Source organism: Coenobita brevimanus, chromosome 116, assembly GCF_032717465.1.
Source record: "Coenobita brevimanus isolate Jiangsu-jjx chromosome 116, ASM3271746v2, whole genome shotgun sequence".
In the NCBI taxonomy this organism is placed as follows: Eukaryota; Metazoa; Arthropoda; class Malacostraca; order Decapoda; family Coenobitidae; genus Coenobita; species Coenobita brevimanus.
In genome coordinates this window covers 34,464,734-34,482,880 of record NC_137069.1, presented here as the reverse complement: position 1 = coordinate 34,482,880, position 18,147 = coordinate 34,464,734, and the positions used below count along the sequence as shown (strand labels likewise).

At 42.8% G+C, this 18,147-nt stretch overlaps 2 protein-coding genes across 2 annotated transcripts in view; one reads left to right on the top strand and one right to left on the bottom strand.

Annotated features, from left to right (window-relative positions):
• Window positions 1–3,504: 3,504 nt before the first annotated feature.
• Window positions 3,505–4,602, top strand: LOC145418711 (uncharacterized). The gene is made up of 3 exons (XM_080287049.1): window positions 3,505–3,692; window positions 4,029–4,258; window positions 4,355–4,602. Exons 1-3 carry the CDS (start codon window positions 3,505–3,507, stop codon window positions 4,600–4,602), a joined length of 666 nt encoding a protein of 221 aa, XP_080143175.1.
• Window positions 4,603–4,712: 110 nt separating this feature from the next.
• The window catches only part of LOC145418710 (KRAB domain-containing protein 2-like), a 21,186-nt gene continuing 7,751 nt past the window's right edge, over window positions 4,713–18,147 (bottom strand). Inside the window, exon 4 of the mRNA XM_080287048.1 lies at window positions 4,713–4,779. Within this exon, the coding sequence (XP_080143174.1) occupies window positions 4,713–4,779 (67 nt within the window). The remainder of the gene's footprint in view (window positions 4,780–18,147) is intronic.

Here is an 18,147-nt window from a genome sequence, read left to right as displayed (position 1 = left end):
GTAAGATGAGTTGTGAATATGGACTTGGTGTTTGCTTCGTCGTCTTGACCTCTTCACTCCTGCGTAAGCGTTGGGGGTTGGGTGGATGTAACAGAGAGAGGAGGGTGAGGTCTGGTGGATATGAGTCGTGTCTCACTCTTCGTTTGTTTGTCCCGTTTTTCTTTGTCGATGTCTTCTCGGTCCTTTTTCCTTGTGATTTACTCGTTGTAGGATGAAGACTGCCGCTACTTGTAAGTGCGTGTAGAAGATTATACAGACGACGTAGAGTTGTTAATTGTAGTTGATTGTAGATGGTTGTAGTTCGCTGGTTCGTCGTAGAAATTGCAAGATCGTATCAATATTTTGTTAAACTACTTGCAAGGCATCGTGTGATCACTTCTAAATCAGCGTGATGATCGTGGAGACGGAGGGGGCTGGTTGGAGAGAATACTGTCAGGAGCTGGTTGTAAGTTGTTGGTTGTGAGAGGTATTTTTTTGTTTTCAATCTTGATATTTTGTAGGAATTCACTGTTGATTTGTAGACGAGGTTCGTTCTTTTCGCTGCCACCAAATGTCATAAAAGACTTTGTATTTACTTGTAGTGGAGTTTTATATATATTGGACTTGTGGACGAGCGGTTATTATACTGGAGTAGCTTTGTAAGTAGCTAATCTTGAGTTCCCATTTGTCATGTAGTGACAGGAGAGGTAAAGAATAGTATGGGACTATTTTTATTTGTCTTGGAAATATTAACAAGTCTCTCACTCACTAGTGAGTTGAGCAGAGTCCCTGTCTCCCTGTCTCACTCTCTCTCTCAAGTTGCTAAGCCCTTCTCCCTGCTACCTGTCTCTTCTATCGCCTGTCTCCTTCTGAGCTCTCTTTCCTAAATTCTGGTGTAGCAGGGGTTGTGTCACGTGTGTTCCTTGTGAGTGGAAAGTTCTAGAAGTCTGTGTGTGAGTATGTGTGTATGTGTGTGTATGGTCACTAGGCACTGTCGTGTGCCTATAAAGCATTCCTTGAGTTAAGAGTGTGTAAGCATGTTTAGCATTGCTCGATTCTCGCAGACACAATACCTTCTCATCATCTGACTCCCTGCTTCTATCTATCTCTCTATTTATCTATCTATCTATTATGATTTGTAATTATAATATGGAGTCCTAACATTATTTTGGTTGTGTGAAATGGAATGAAATTGCAGACGACATAAAACAGCTAACTAATAAAGCAGCTTTCAAAATGAGTATAAAAAGGTGTATTGTAAATAGCTACTGAATTATAATTGAATCATATGTATATGTAAATATATGGATGTAATTGATATGTGATGTGAAGGGTAAGGTGTCTTTGTTATTCTGTACAAGTATAATCTGTAATATTTTCATACATGTTAATTCATATGTACTTGCAAATTTGTCTGCCATGCACTTATCTCATTAGCTTCATGTTACACTATTTTATTAAGTGCCTGTCAAAAATGGTTCCATTCAACGGGCCCAGCCATGACAGTGTATATTATGATATTATTTACCTTGTGTTATGTATTAATATGGCTAAATAAACAATTTAAATTGAATTGAATTGAACTGAATTGATCTTATTGCCTCGCGTCTTGGGCACTCGGCTTCCCTTACATTGACAAACAGCCCCTCCCTTTCCTAAATCCTGGATCCGCCACTGATCCCTCCTCTCCTTTTTCCCTCTCCCTCTCTCCTCCTTCTCTTCCTCTCTCTCTGCTTACCTTTCTTCCTCTCATTTCCTTTCCTCCCAAGCTCTCCTTCTTCCTCTCCTCTCCCTCCTTCCTTTCCCCTCCCTTCTTCCTTCTACCTCCCTTCTTTCTTCGTTCATTCCCCCCCCCTCCTTCTCCCTCCCCTCTCCTCCGTTCTTACCTTTCTCACCCCATGTCCTTCCCAATCCCTTTCCTTCCCTCGAATACCTCCTCCTCCCTCCTTCCTTTCTCCCTCTCCTCCTTCCCATCCTTCCTCTTCTTCTCTCCTTCCTTCCAGCCTCCCACATCCTCCTCAGTCTCTCTCTCTCTCTCTCTCTCTCTCTCTCCTCTCTCTCTCTCTCTCTCTCTCTCTCTCTCTCTCCTCTCTCTCTCTCTCTCTCTCTCTCTCTCTCTCTCTCTCTCTCTCTCTCCTTAGGTTCCTTTGTAATCTTAACCCTTTGTTCCCCAGCCTCCCCCGCGATGGATTTCGCAGACACAGGTGTGCGCTATTCTATGTTGTACCTGTATTTCCGGGATACAAAAGATAACTGTAATAGTTCGTGTCATTAATTATTTACTTACTTTAATATTGTTTTGATGATGATGATGATGCTGTGATGATTATTATCTGATGTGAGAGGTGTAAGGCTGGGAGGAAGACCACGAATAGGATGGATGGACAGTGTGAAGAGAGCATTGGATGCGAGAGGGATGTCTATTGGGCAACGAAGAGTGGCTGTGCATGATAGATATGAATGGAGAGAAATTGTGAATGAATAAATGATGATGCAGCCCTGAGGAGATATTCTCCCGCATTTGTCTGATCAGATAGTCAGGTCAGGTGCGGGTAAGGGGATGGGTCTATTATGATGTGGCAGGGGTAAACCAACTCTGCTGTCGGACCCTGCTGCGGATGTCACTGATTGCACTGCACAGTTGACCCTCCTGCGGTGTGGTGCAGTGAGGATCTGCCCCTTCTCCCCTTTGGGGCTAAGATGCGAATGAATGAGTTTGAGTGAATGAGTAAATTGGGAGTGTGTCATCCTGTCTCGGCTACCTCCCTTTCTTTGGGGGAAGCAGCCTAGGTATATAAAAAAAAGTAAAAAAAAAATAAATTATCATCTTTATCATCATTACCAACATCATCATCGCCATCATCATTATCATAATTATCCAGCTTCATCACCACTATCATCACCTCCACCACCAACACCGCCATCATCTTCATGATAATTATCCATCTTCACCATCACCATCATCATCACTTCCACACCACCATCATCATCATCATCCTTCTCACTCTTATACAGAATAGGATGGATTTCGTGGATGCACCTGTACACTGTCCTATTATTTACTTGTCTTCTGGTTTGCAAAAGGTGAGGTGGCAGTAAAGGCAAGTGCAACGCAGGTAGGAAAATGGGTTATGTATTTTGTATGTAAAATTCTTCTTCGTATACACTCTCCTGGTCTTGGGCGACTTTAATGAAGTTACTGGCACTGACAGGGAGGGCTTCAGGGGTTGTATAGGTTCCCATCGTTCGGGAATCAGGAATTTCAATAGTTTTTTCCTTCAAGATTTCGCAAAAATCCCGTAGGTTAAGAATTGCTGGATCCTGGTTCCATCGGCCATATCTTCACCACTGAACTTGGTATTCCAATACCGGAGGGGTTGCTAAAGAGATTGATCACATGCTTGTTAGTACTCGCTGGAGGATCCTTCAGAACTGTAGGGTTTTCAGGAAGGCAGAGTTCTTTGCTACTAATCACATACTTGTTGTTGCTATTCTAAGGCTACAAATCAAAACTGAGAGATTCTTATGACGCTACCAAAAAAAAGATTCCTTCTTGAGAAACTCAAGGATGAGAAGTGCGCATATGAGTACGCAGTGGCTGTCTCAAATCGGTTTTATGTGCTCAGCGTTGTTGAGGATCCTGTTGAACTATGGGATACCTTTAAGCGTGCTACTCTGGCAGCAGCTGATGAGAGTACTGGAGACCATTCGAGGTAATGGAGAGGATTCATCTCGCGGGGGACACTGACCACAGTTGAGGAAAGTCGTGCTGCCAGACCTGCTGGGGACCAGAAACAGCACAGACTACTGTCTCAACGGGCACAAGTTTTACTAAGCAGGGACAAGGAGAGGTATGTCAGGGAAATCGCTGAGGAGATGGAAGGCCGTTTTCATGCAAATGATCTTCGACCTGCTTACCGAGCCCTGAAGAAAGGTCACGCCAGACCTAACTCTCAGATTAACTCTATTCAGACAGCAGATTGATGGCTCGCATCAGGGGGAAGTGAATATAGGGTTCTTTGGACTGAGAACTTTAAGCAGCCATACAGGGCCGAACCTCTTAGTGAAGAGCTTCCGTTGGCTGGTGTGCAACCATTGACTGCTGTCCCGCCAGTTGACGGAGCCGTGTCTTCTCTAGATGAAATCAAGAAGGCAGTGGCTATGTTGAAAAGTGGTAGAGCAACTGGTGTTTGTGTTATCCCAGTAGAACTGATCAAACCTGGGGGCGAAGCCATGATCAGGGGGTTACATGCGGTCATAGAAGCCATTTGGCAGACTGGTATCATTCCTCCTGACTGGACAAAGGGTTTGGTCACCCCTATCTTGAAACGAGAAGGAGACCAGCTTGACTCTAGTAACTACAGGGGTATTACAGTGTTCAGTGTGCCAGGCAAAGTTCTTGCTCAGTTTCTCCTGATGCATATCCGGGACCATCTCCTAAAGTTTCAGAGGTCTGAGCAATCTGGATTCACCCCCAAGAAGTCTACCGTTGACCGTATCCTAGCTCTTCGAGTTCTTGTGGAATCCCGTCTTATGTTTCGACAAGGTCTGCTAGCAACCTATGTGGATCTCAAGAAGGCATTTGACTCTGTAAATCGGAAGGTACTATGGGTACTCCTGTGACTCTGGGATTCCCACAGGGATAATCTGACTGACTGCTGGCTTGTACTCAAACACTGAGAGTGCAAGTGGGGGGGGGGGGAACATCCGACTTCTTCCCAATAAGTTCTGGTTTAAGACAGGGATGTGTCCTTGCTCCCACACTTTTCAACACCCATATGGACTGGGTACTGGACAGAGCTGTGAGTCAAAGTCACTGTGGGGTATCAATTGGCACTTTCAGGGTTACTGACCTTGATTTTGCTGATGATGTAGTTATCCTAGTGGAGTTGCTGGAGATACTACTAAGTGCCCTTGAGGAATTTCACGTGAATGCAAAGCCATTGGGATTAAGGTCTCCTGGGTCAAGACCAAGGTCTAGGCATTTGGTGGCTTGCTGGATGAAACAGTTCAGTTCAAGCATGTGGTGAGGATATAGAAGTCTTGAAAAGATTCACTTCTCTTGGTAGTGTGCTCCATAACAACGGTGCCAAGACTGTGAGATCTCTCATCACATTGGTCTGGCCTATGAGGTTATGAATTCACTCAGTTCGGGTATTACACGTTGTTGTTATTTGTGTAGAAGGACGAAAATTCGCGTCTTCAGGGCGCTGGTGCTCCCTGTCTTACTTTATGGCTGTGAGACATGAACACTAAACAGTGACTTGATGCGGCTAATTGACTCCTTTGGTACCAGGTGTCTTCGCAGGATCATGGTACAACTGGGTGTGTAATGAGTGACTACTCCATGAGACTGAATTGAAGCCTATTACCCATATAATACGTCAACGCCATCTCCAACTATATGGGCACGTGGCCCGCTTTCCTGAGGCTGATCCTGCTTAAAGGGTGATCTCTGAACGAGTGAACCCAGGGTGGAGGAGGCCAAGGGGAAGGCCACGTAACTCAAGGCTGGAGCACTTCGATCACTCCTGTCGGGAGATACTTAGAAGGCGGAAGAGTCGCTGCCTGGAGGGTCGCACAGAGGGACCCGCGTGGGCGGAGTCAGAGGGTGAGTGAGGCTATGCACCCTCCAGCGTTTGCCCCTTCTTGATTCATTGATTTGTATACAAAGAAAGACTGATTGGCAGAAGGAGAAAGGGAAACACACATACATACATACATATATATATATATATATATATATATATATATATATATATATATATATATATATATATATATATATATATATACATATATATATATATATATATATATATATATACATATATATATATATATATATATATATATATATATATATATATATATATATATATATATATATATATATATATATATATATATATATATATCATATATCATACATACATACAAAGAGACAGACAAACAGAAAGGCAGACAGACAGCTCGTTAGACAGATAGACGGACAACTATACAGACAGAAAGACAGGCAGACAAAAACTAACACAATGCACAGGCAGGCAGGCAGGCAGACAGACAGATGACAGACTGACACTGATAGATATAGTTAGACAGGTAGACATAGACAAACATACAGATAGATAGACATAGATAATAAATAGACATATAGGTATAGAAAGATAGACAGATAGATAAATAGGTAGATATAGATAGATAGGTGATAGATAGGCTGATAGACAAACAGACAGATAAACGGATAGGTAGATAAATATAGACAGAATGATAGATAGAGAGATATAGATAAATAAATAGAAGGATAGACAGACAGACAGAAAAACAGATAGATAGATAGATAGACAACGATAGAGATAGATACATACATAGACAGACAGATATTGATAGAAAAATAGATAGATTGGACAGAGATACACACAGACACATATACAAACAGATAAAGACTGATACATAACCAGGAAGGTAGATCAACAGATAGACAGACAGACAGACAAACAGAGACAAAGAGATAGATGGAGGAGCGCGTGGATGATTGGAGGGTAAAATTAATGAATCCCGGTTTAAGTATATATAGGTCTGATTAGGCTAAAGTAAATGAATGAATGGAGGAAGGAAGACAGGAAGGATGAAAGGAAGAAAGGAAAGCTGGAAGGAAAGAAGGAAGACAAGATGGAAGGAAGGGAGGAATAAAGGAAAGATGGAAGGAAGGAAGGAAGGAAAGATGGAAGGAAGGAAGGAAAGATGGAAGGAAGGAAGGAGGGAAGGAAAGATGGATGGAAGGAAGGAGGGAAGGAAAGATGGAAGGAAGGAAAGATGGAAGGGAGGAGGAACGAAGGGATACACGTGAATGACTGAATGACTAAATGAATGAATGAATGAATGTATGAATGAATAAATAAGGATGGAAGAAAGGCAAGAAGGAATGATAATGGGTTTGAAGATGAAAGGAAGGATGAAAGAAGGAAAGAAGGAATGATGGAAATGATGGGATGGATGGAGAAATGAATGAATGAAGGGATGAATGACTGGTAGCAGGAAGGAAGGAAGGAAGGATGAATGGAAGGTAAGGATATTAAAGAACGAACAACATAATGAATGGATGAATGAATGAGTGAATGAAGGACGGAAGGAGGGAAGGAAGGAAGGATGATCGAAGGAAAGAAGGATGGAGGGAAGGAAGTAAGGATGGAAGGATGAGAAGTTAAGGAGATACCAATGAATGAATGAAGGAAGGAAGACAGTTGTGATGGAAGGAAGAAAGGAAGGAAGATAGGAGTGATAAAAGGAATGAATGAAGGAAGGAATGTAGGAGTGCTAGAAAGAAGGAAGATAGGAGTGATAGAAGGAATGAAGAAAGAAAGGTAGGAGTGACAGAAGGAAGGAAGGAATATAGGAGTGATCGCAGGAATGAAGGAAGATAGGAGTGATGGAGGGAAAGAAGGAAGATAGCAATGATAGAAGGAAGCAAGATACCAGTGACTGAAGGAAGGAAGGAGGATAGGAGTGATAGAAGGAAGGAAGGAAGATAGGAATGAGCGGGAAGGAAGATAGGAATGATGGAAGGGAGGAAGATAGGAGTGACTGAAAGAGGAAAGGATGATAGGAGTGATAGAAGGAAGGAATATAGGAGTGGCAGAAGGAAGATAGGAGTTACAGATGGAAGGAAGGAAGATATAAGTGATGGAAGGAAGGAAGAAAAGAGGATTGATAGAAAGAAGGAAGATAGGAGTGATAAAAGGAAGGAAGGAAGACAGGAGTGATAGAAGGAAGGAAGATAGGAGTGATGAAAGGAAGGAAGGAAGGATGAAAGGTTATAGGGATACCAGTGAATGAATGAATGAAGGAAGGAAGGAAGGAAGGAAGATAGGAATAATAGAAGGAAAGATCGAAGGAAGGAAGGATGAAGGGAATGATGGAATGAAATAATGAATGAATGGATGAAGAAAGGAAGAAAAGAAGGAAGGAAGGAAGGAAGGATGAATGAAAGGTCAAAGGTATACCAGTGAATGAATGAACGAATGAATGCCAAAATCTCCTGCCCAGTAACAGGAATACAATAAGAACAATAATAATTACAAGAAAACAAAAACAACAAACAAGAAAAATAACTACTACACAGAACACAAATAAATAAATAAATAAATACACTGAAAAAGTATCTCGCTTTTTCTGTTTTGAAACAATGTAAAATTACCGAAAATACAGGATTAACTACACACACACACACATCACACACACACACACACACACACACACACACACACACACACACACACACACACACAGATATAAACGCATAAACACATGAAATATTCCCACATCTTTTACATAAATAAAAAATCGCACATATTTTTCTAGCCCAATTTTCGCGGCCAGTGCCTCGTCATCCAGCCCCTTCACTTCCCTCCGGGCTAGATCCAGTAGGCTATTTCATTAGCCCAGGAAAGCATATCTCTCTTTCTTGTGTTCTTCTTCTCTCCTCCTTCTCCTCCTCCTCCTCCTCCTTCTCTTCTTCGTCTTCTTTCCCTTCTCTTCCTTTCTTCCTCGTCTCGTTGTTGTTGTTGTTGTTGTTGTTGTTCTTCTTCTTCTTCTTCTTCATTTTCCTCATTTCTTCTTCTTCTTCTTCCTCATCTTCGTCTTCATTTTCTCTCTCTCTCTCTCTCTCTCTCTCTCTCTCTCTCTCTCTCTCTCTATCTCTCTCTCTCTCAGCGCGGGCGAGCTGATTTCAGCCGATTTCATTCAGCTTCTCGTACTGAACGAATTTTTAAATACATATCTAACCTCCTTTCAGTCCCCATATTCTATACATCTACCTGTCTATTTATTGCCAGACGCCTTAATCCCGTAAGGGGTAGCCATAAACAAATCGCCTCCATCTCGCCCTGTCCCCGCCATTTCGCTGCCCACCCCCGAGCTCACACCCTTCCTCTCGTATACCTCTCCACTCCATCCTAAGCTAAAGGAATGCGTCTGGAGGTGGTTAGATGTAAATATGAGATCCCCGAGCTCAGTGGGTTAATGTCCTGTTCATATTGCTCCCAGATATCTATGTCTATCTACCAGCCTATCTGTCTATCTGTCTGTCTATCTATCTATATATCTATCTCTAGCCAGACGCCATAATCCCGAAAGAGCTCACAAATGACTCACCAAAATTGAAAAAAAAAAAAAAGTTTGGTAAGCATGAATAGAAAATCATTTTAAGCCACCTTTATAACGATATAACACTCCAAAACAATGAAAAAAAAAAAGAATAAATACACCGCTAAATTTCATCACTGTAGAAATAAATGATATACGTCAGTTGGTGGGTACTAGTGCTGAGGTGGTGATATGTGAAGTTGTGTGGTACGTAGGGTGACTGCTGGGGGTTAGGGAACGCGTAGTCAAGCTTAGAACTACAGTCGTACACAAACACACACACACTCACACAAATTCGTCTACTGGAACCATAATTATAAAGTACGGTACAATTTTTTCTCTAGCAATACACACACACACACACACACACACACACACACACACACACACACACACACACACACACACACACACACACACACACACACACACAAACACACACACACACACACACACACACACACACACACACACACACACTTCTTCAACTGGACCCATAACCATAAGACTCCATGTTGCTTATGTGTTTATTTTGTGCTTATTGTTGTGTTTATTTGCGTTTATTTTGTATATTTGTGTCTTCTGTATTTTTATGCTGATTTTTCTTTTTTTTGTTGGTTCATTTTGTGTGTAGTTTGGTGATTATTTTTGTGTTTATTTTTGTTTTTATTTTTGTCTCTGTTTTTACTTATATTTATTGAGACCCCCTGGGGGTAGGGGGGTTTCAAGAATACTCCCCCAGTATCCCTGCTTGTCGTACGAGGCGACTAAAAGGGTTGGTGGTGGGTTAGTGTCCCACCCCGTAAAAAGAACTAACTAAAAAAGCGAATAAAGCGCCTCGGACCCGGACGGACCATACGTTGACGACTAAGGAACGGACAAAGGACATTCTGAGGGTGCGAACATGGAATGTGAGAGGAGTGAATGATGAAGTGAAAGAGAGAGAGATTGTTCAGGTGCTTGAGGATGCAAAAGTGGATATATGTGGATTGACTGAAACTAAATGGTAAGGTGAAAGGGTGAGAGAATGGGAATATGGTTTAGGTATATGTGCGGGAGTCAATGAGAATGAGAGGGCAAGAGAGGGAGTATGTCTGATGATAAGCAAGAAGTGGAAGGAGAATATAAGAGAGTATGGAAGAGTGGGTGCAAGGATTGTATGGGTGAGAATGAAAGTAGGTATACAAGTGTGGGCGATTGTATGTGTGTATGCCCCGACGGAGGATCGAGTGGCAAGAGTGCAAGATGAGTTTTGGGCGAGAGTAGAAGCATGTATGGACAAATCTGAGAGGAGCGAGAGAGTGCTTTTGATTGGAGACATGAATGGCAAAGTTGGGAATGTACGAGTGGATGGAGTGGTTGGTCAGTGGGGTGTGCCAGCTGAAGTAGATGGGAATGGTAGTGCTTTGGTGGACATCTGTGCTTGTAAGGAGTTGGCAATAGCCAACACCTACTTTCATCATAAGATGATCCACCGGTATTCATGGAGAGTAATGAGGAGGATGGATGGTGAACTTGTTGAACGAAAGGCAATGATAGACTACGTGTGTGTGGATGAGCGAATGAGAAGACAAGTGGTGGATGCAAGAGTGTGGAGAGGGTGGGAGAATGGAGTCTCGGACCATCACTTAGTGATGGCCAAGGTAAAGCTGCAAAGAAAATGATTGAGGAGATGAGGGGGAAGACAGGAGGAAGCAGCTCCTGTGAGAAGAGTGGAGAAATTGCAAGATAGTGAGAAAATGACAGAGTATAAGAGCATAGTGGAAGAAAGACTGGGAAGGTATGAGCTAGAGCAGATGGAAGGGGTGGAAGACGTATGTAAGATATTCACGGAAGAGATAGGCACAGCGTGTGCGGCGGTTTGTGGAGTGAGGAGGAGATGCAAGGGTGTGAAAGGGACAGCATGGTGGAATGATGAGGTGAAACGAGCTGTGGAACAAAAGAAGAAGGCATATAGTGAATGGTTAGTGAGTAGAGGTAGGGGAGAAGATGAGAGAGAGAAGAGAGAGGTATATGTGAGCAGGAGAAGGGAGGTTAAGAGACTGGTGAAGGAGAGTAAGAAGAAAGTGGATGAAGAGTTTGGGAGGAATCTGAGTGTGAAATGGAGGGAGAGTAAGAAATTGTTTTGGAAGGAGGTAAAGAAAGTAAGGCAGTGTGAAAGGGGAAATAGTAGGGGAGTGAAAGATAGGAATAATAGATTGTTGGTGGAGAAGAGAGAGAAATTGAGGAGATGGAAGGAGCACTTTGAGGATTTGTTGAATGTAGAGAGTGAGAGCAGTGTGAGTATAAGTGGTTGGGGAATGGCTGGGAGAAGAAGAGATGACAGGAGGGAGGAAGAGATCAGTAGGTCGGAAGTAGTGGAAGCGATGAAGAAGATTAAGCTGGGAAAGGCCCCAGGAATTGATGGAGTGTGTGGTGAAATGCTTAGGTATGGGGGTGAGATTGTTGTGGAGTGGATATGGAAGTTGTGTAGATTGGCTTGGGAAGAGGGAAGGGTTCCAGAGGACTGGAAATCAGGTATAATTGTTCCTCTGTACAAAGGAAAAGGGGAGAGAGAAGTATGTGGTAACCATAGGAGTATTTGCCTTCTTAGTGTGACTGGTAAAATATATGGTAGAATACTCATTGATAGGGTTAGGCGTATGACAGAGGAGCTAGTTGGAGAAGAACAAGGGGGATTTAGGAAGGGAAAAGGGTGTGTAGATCAGATATTTGTTCTAAGATGTTTAGTGGAGAAGTATCTAGAGAAGGGAAGGAAAGTGTATGCTGCCTTCATGGACTTGGAGAAAGCTTATGACAGAATAGATAGGCAAGGTATGTGGAAGGTATTAAGAATATATGGAGTGGAGGGGAAATTGTTGAGTGCTGTGAAGAGTATGTACGAGGGAGCTAGGGCTACGGTGCGAGTGGATGGTGAGCTGAGTGAGTTCTTTGATCTCAATGTGGGACTGAAACAGGGTTGTGTGATGTCTCCATGGCTGTTTAATATATATATGGATGGGGTTGTAAAGGAGGTGCAAGGTAGGGCAGTGGATGTGGGGGTGGCCCTAATGAATGAGGGTGAGATTTGGAAGCTTCCGGTGTTGCTGTTTGCTGATGATACAGTATTGTTGAGTGAAGATGAATGGGAGTTGCAAGGTCTGGTGAATGAATTTGGGACAGTGTGCAGGAGGAGGAAGCTGAAAGTTAATGTAAACAAAAGTAAAGTTATGGTGTTTGAGAGGAATGAAGTCACAGAGTGTGCAGTGAGGTTGGATGGTGAGGATATGGAGAATGTGAGTGCATTCAAGTACTTGGGTAGTGTGATGAGTAAGGATGGAACTTTGGGGGATGAAGTACGTGAAAGGGTACAGCAGGGAAGAAAGGTTGTTGGTACACTGAAAGCAGTGATGAGAAATAGGGAGGTGAGTATGGAAGTTAAGAAGTCACTGCATGATGGTATCGTGATCCCTACCCTGACGTATGGAAGCGAGGCGTTGACCTTGCAAGAGGGGAACAAGTCAAGAGTGAGAGCAGTGGAAATGAGTTACTTGAGAGGAGCATGTGGAGTGACGTGGAGGGACAGGTTGACGAATGAAGAAGTGAAGGAACGTTGTGGGGTAGATGTGGAGGTGGTTTGGACATGTGGAGAGAATGGAGAATGAAAGACTGACCAAGAGGGTGTATATAGGTGAGGTGGAGGGAGGGAGAGGGAGGGGGAGACCGAGGATGAGGTGGAGGGATGGAGTTGAGAGGTATATGAGGGAGGGGGGGGTGAGTTGGGGGGAGGGGAGTCAAATGGTGGGTGACAGAGTGACTTGGAGGCGTTTTGTCTGCTGCCACCCTTTGCGGGATTAGGGCGTCGGGCTATAGATAGATAGATAGATAGAAAATAATTATTTAAAGATTTTGTGTTTATTTTCAGTATTTTTTGCTTCTATTTTGAAAATATAATATGTGGGCAAAAATCAGTATTAATCTGTATTTGTTACTGTGTTTCTTCTTGTGTTTATCTTGTTATTTGTGTTCTATCTTGTGTTTCTTTTCTTTATATTTTGAGAATAAATTGAGTTCATATCCATGTATTCATTTCTATTTGTTTATATTGTTTTTATTTTGAGTATTTTCTGTATTTCTCGAATTTCTTTTGTTTAATTTGGGTCATTTTTTTTTTTTTTCTGAAACTGTGGGGGTAAAATTCAGTGTCCATTTGTATTTATCCCTTTGTGCTTATTATGAATATATTTTGTGATTACTTTGTGTTGTGGATGTGGTAGAAAGCGTTAGGAGAAGTACACTGAGGTGGTCTGGCCATGTGGAGAGGATGGAGGGACAGAGACTAACGAGGAATGCATGTGAATGAGGTGGAGGAGGGAAGAGGAAGGGGGAGGCCGAGGATGAGATGGAGGAATGCAGTGCAGAGGTATATGTGAGAGAAAGGGTTGTGAGCTGAAGGGAGGGCAGCGAGATGGCGGGGGAGAGGGCGACATGCAGGCGATTTGTTTGTGGCCACCCCTTACGGGATTAAGGCGTCTGGCAATAGATAGACAGACTTTGTGTTTATTGAAAGCATACACTAGGCTGGTAAAATTCAGCATTCATTTAGGCCTATAAAACTTTCTACCTCTTATCAGTACAATAAAAGATTGGAGAGAAAAGAGAAATAAAATGAACACTTTTTGTAATAAAAGAAAATAATAATATATATTATGATTCACTGTACTCCGTTTACGACTTGAGGGGCTCTGGAAAAGACTAAATGTCTATCTATCTACAGCCAGACGCCATAATCCTGCAATGGACGGCCGTTTGTCTTTGAATTAGTTGTTTTAATGGGAAGGGCAATAACTCTCTGCCAACCCACTTGTTGACACGTAGGGAACACGTATGAGTTGGTTATAAGGATACCACCCAACTCTGTAAATGGTTTCGTGGATTATAGGAAACCATTACGCTTGTCACTCAATGTAAAGCCATCTGAAAATGAAATATGGGCAATAGAAAGTGTCAGGAAAATTTATGGGAGAAATAGGGAGAGAGGAGGGAAGACAGAAAAAGAATGATAAAGGTGAAAGAACAAGTAGAAGACCTACATCAAGTGAGTGGATGATGGTCGCCACCACCTGCCACTAGAAGACTAAGCTAGATGATTCTAAATTATTTCTAGGTAAATTTCTACGAAGCATTTATTGCAAGAAATGAAGATAGAGATAATATGAGTGACAAACCACACTACACCATTCATAGCTAAGCATTCACCTGTATTATCCAAGAAAATGAGAGTAGGAATTGTACACACACACACACACACACACACACACACACACACACACACACACACACACACACACACACAAGCACATGAATACTACACACGATTCTTATTTTTCTTTTCCATTCACCCTTTTTTTCCACGTATTTCCCCATAGCTCCCTCCCTCTCTCTCTCTCTCTCTCTCTCTCTCTCTCTCTCTCTCTCTCACACACACACACACACACACACACACACACACACACACACACACACACACACACACACACACACACACACACACAGGACTGCACTTCACCTACCGAATATCCAAAGCAGTAACTAATTTTTCCTCAGCAGCTGCTTGTCTCATCATATTCTTACCTGTTAGAGAAAGGAAGAGCTATTAGAAACAGGTAAGAAATTTTGTTAATGATGATGATGACAGTGGTGATGGTGGTGGTAGTAATGATGATGACTGCTGGTGGTGATGGTGGTGTAGTAATGATGATGATGATGATACTGGTAATAATGTTAATGATGATGATGATGATGATGTGTGACTGACTGACTGACTGACTGACTGACTGACTGAATGAATGAAAGATTGACTGAATGAACAGGAAGTATACAGCTCTGAGACCAAACAACCCTAACCCTTTCCGCCCAAGGATCTCTCTTTCGTTATATCCTTGCTACCACTTAGCAATACTATACATAAATGTGGGGAGGTATTTTATTATTTCTGAAGGATGTGACAATAGTGGTCTCAATTTTCTGCCTTATTGCAAACTACACTCTGCAATGTTTGAATGCAAGCTGGTCATATCGAACCATTACAATGTTCAGTAAGAGACACTCGCGCATTAATTTGTAATAATACGGTCATAATTGAATTAAAAATCATAGCTGCTTTGTGATGGTAAACAGGCAGGAGTTAGAAGTTCCGCAACTACACTGTTTTCCTATGGCACTTTTTTTTTTTTTTTAACTTGACAAAGATACCAAACCTACGGCTAGGTGTAGTCAGATTAAAAGGTGGGTTTGACCAGTAACCAAGGAGACTCATTCCTACCCCATGACTAAAGATCGAATTTCACGCAGCGAGTGGCCCAGTTCTATCAGATGAAAACAAATCTACTACAGAAAAATAAACGCTCATTCTCAAACCATCGATCACCAGGATATAAAATACTGGACTGAGTGTACATTCCGTCTTGCTATTTAATTACACACACGTCCAAAAAACTAATGATAAAGAAACAAGGCTCCCTCAGAAAAATGAAACCTGATCCACTTAACCCGGGAAAGTTTCTGACAATTTCAGACTCTCTCTCCCTCTCTCTCTCTCTCTGCCGGGAAACTGGAGAGAGACGCCTTCACATGGTGGCACTGACATAACTGGGCGGCTCCACTGCCTGGTTATACAAACATCCTTCTACTACTTCCCTATCCCCCCAAAGGAGGATGGTGGACTGCAGGAGAAGGGGAAGTTAAGCCTGCAGTCCATCGGGTTCACATTTCAGATGAACCTGGGATGCTAGTACTACTACTACTACTACTACTATTGCTGCTACTGTGTCTACTACTACTACTACTACTACTACTACTACTACTACTACTACTGCTACTACTATTATTGCTGCTACTGTCTACTACTACTACTACTACTATTACTACTACCACTACTACCGCATGAAAGCTGACTTCTATCAGAACTAGAGCTCTTAATGCCAGAGGTGGTGGTGAAGGTAAGGTAAAGGTGGGGGAAGACACCATGAAGCGCTTAGCCATGGTGCTCATGTACGTAACTTAGGCCTTTGAGCTTGCGGCGGGTCACTCACACATTATACTGAGATACAAGGTTACTGCATCCCCCAGGTTACCACAGTTACCTGCCTAAGAGTTACCCTGGTTACTCATTTGACCTGGCAAGCCACAAAGGCTGGCTGGACACCGGGGTTCAGTGGGGTCAGCTGGCCGCACCTGGATTCCAACCCTGGCGCTATCAGGCCCACAACTTCCTGGCTAACAACATTAATCCCTTGGCTACCGTGGCGGCAAAAATATCTCACCCATGTCACCCTAGTCTCTGCTATCACGCCGCCCTTCCTCCCTCCCACTCTCATCTACCGTCTATGATTAACAGGAGGGATTTTACGAATGCGAAAGGTAGTAGTAGTAGTAGTAGTAGTAGTAGTAGTAGTAGCAGCAGCAGCAGCAGCAGCAGCAGCAGTAGCAGCAGCAGCAGCAGTAGCAGCAGCAGCAGCAGCAGCAGCAGCAGTAGCAGCAGCAGCAGCAGTAACAGTTGTGCTACTAGTAGTTGTAGCTGTAGTAGTAGTAGTATTCGTAGTAGTCGTAGTAGTAGTAGTCGTCGTCGTCGTCGTCGTCGTCGTCGTCGTAGTAGCAGTAGTAATAGCAGTAACCCCAGGCTCAAATGAACGTGGACTGTAGGCTTAAGTTCGTCTTCTCCTGCAGTCCACCATCCTCATTTCGGGGGATAGGGAGGTAACTAAGAAACTTTTGTGTAGCCAGGCAGGTGACCTCCTTAGTTATATTAGTGCCACCACACGGAGGCGCCCCTCTCCAAGAAAGTATGTAGAAGTAATTAGGAGACTCTTTTTGCTGGGTAGGCTGGGAGCAGAGATTTTTATGTTTTATTGTTTATGGATACTAAAGCATTCTTTTTTGGGATGGGAAGAAAGTTAGGAATGATGAAGAGGAAAAGGATAATGATGATGATGAGGAGAAGAAGGGTGGTGATGATGATGATGATAACCAACCTGCCTGTGAATGGCGGACTTCAAAAACCATCATCATCATCATCATCCCAGTACTCCCAGTACTACAAGAGGGTAACCACGATTTAAAAGACACACATACAGAGAGAGAGAGAGAGAGAGAGAGAGAGAGAGAGAGAGATCATTTACTGAACCGAAAAAGTCCCCTCTCCACATCTGACATGGGCAACAGCTCCACTATGCATTTGCAAGCCGTGTTGCAAAGGTGTTGAGGTGTAATTGATGCGTAGGGCAGGTGTTGTAGTCTCAGTGGCTTTGTATATTTCGCAGCCTATCTTCCTTTGCTGGGATTGGATGGAACAGGCTAAGAGCAAATTGGTCAAAGTGCAAAATAATGGGAGAGGCCTTTGTCTTGCGGTGGAATGTTGATGATGATGATATGATGATTGTGTTGATGATGATGATGATGGGAAGGAGGGTGGTGGTGGTGGTGGTGGTGGTGGTGGTGATCATGATGGTGATGATGATGACTGGAATAATAAAATAATATAATAAAACAAGAAAATATTAAAATACAATACGAGTAGCATTTTAATGGGTTTGGAAATTTCGTAAAATCTTTCCCTAAGCGAGTATTCTGACCATTCCTCCTCCATAATCCTTTTTCATAATTCTGATCCAACTATGTAGATATTAAGAGAAGGGTCGTACTAGAGGATGTTACGGAATAAGCACAGTAAAACGCTTAGCCAGACGAGTTACGAGGGCTTTTATGTCACTTTTTTTTCTCCTTAGGGAGGGGACCCTCTCCCACCCACAAGCAAGAGTGAAAGGCAGTGAAGAGGGGGCGGTGGTCGAATGGTTAGGTAAAGAAATGACATGCGGAAAAAAGGTAAACAAGTTAAGCACAATCAGAGAGCGCATACCTCCAACAATACCTATATTGGACAACTCCGATCACCATCAAAATTTAGCCAACTCTTCCTTGACCCATGACCAACATATCCACAAAATTTCATTGAAATCCTTCGACAACTTTTTGAGATATCTTCTG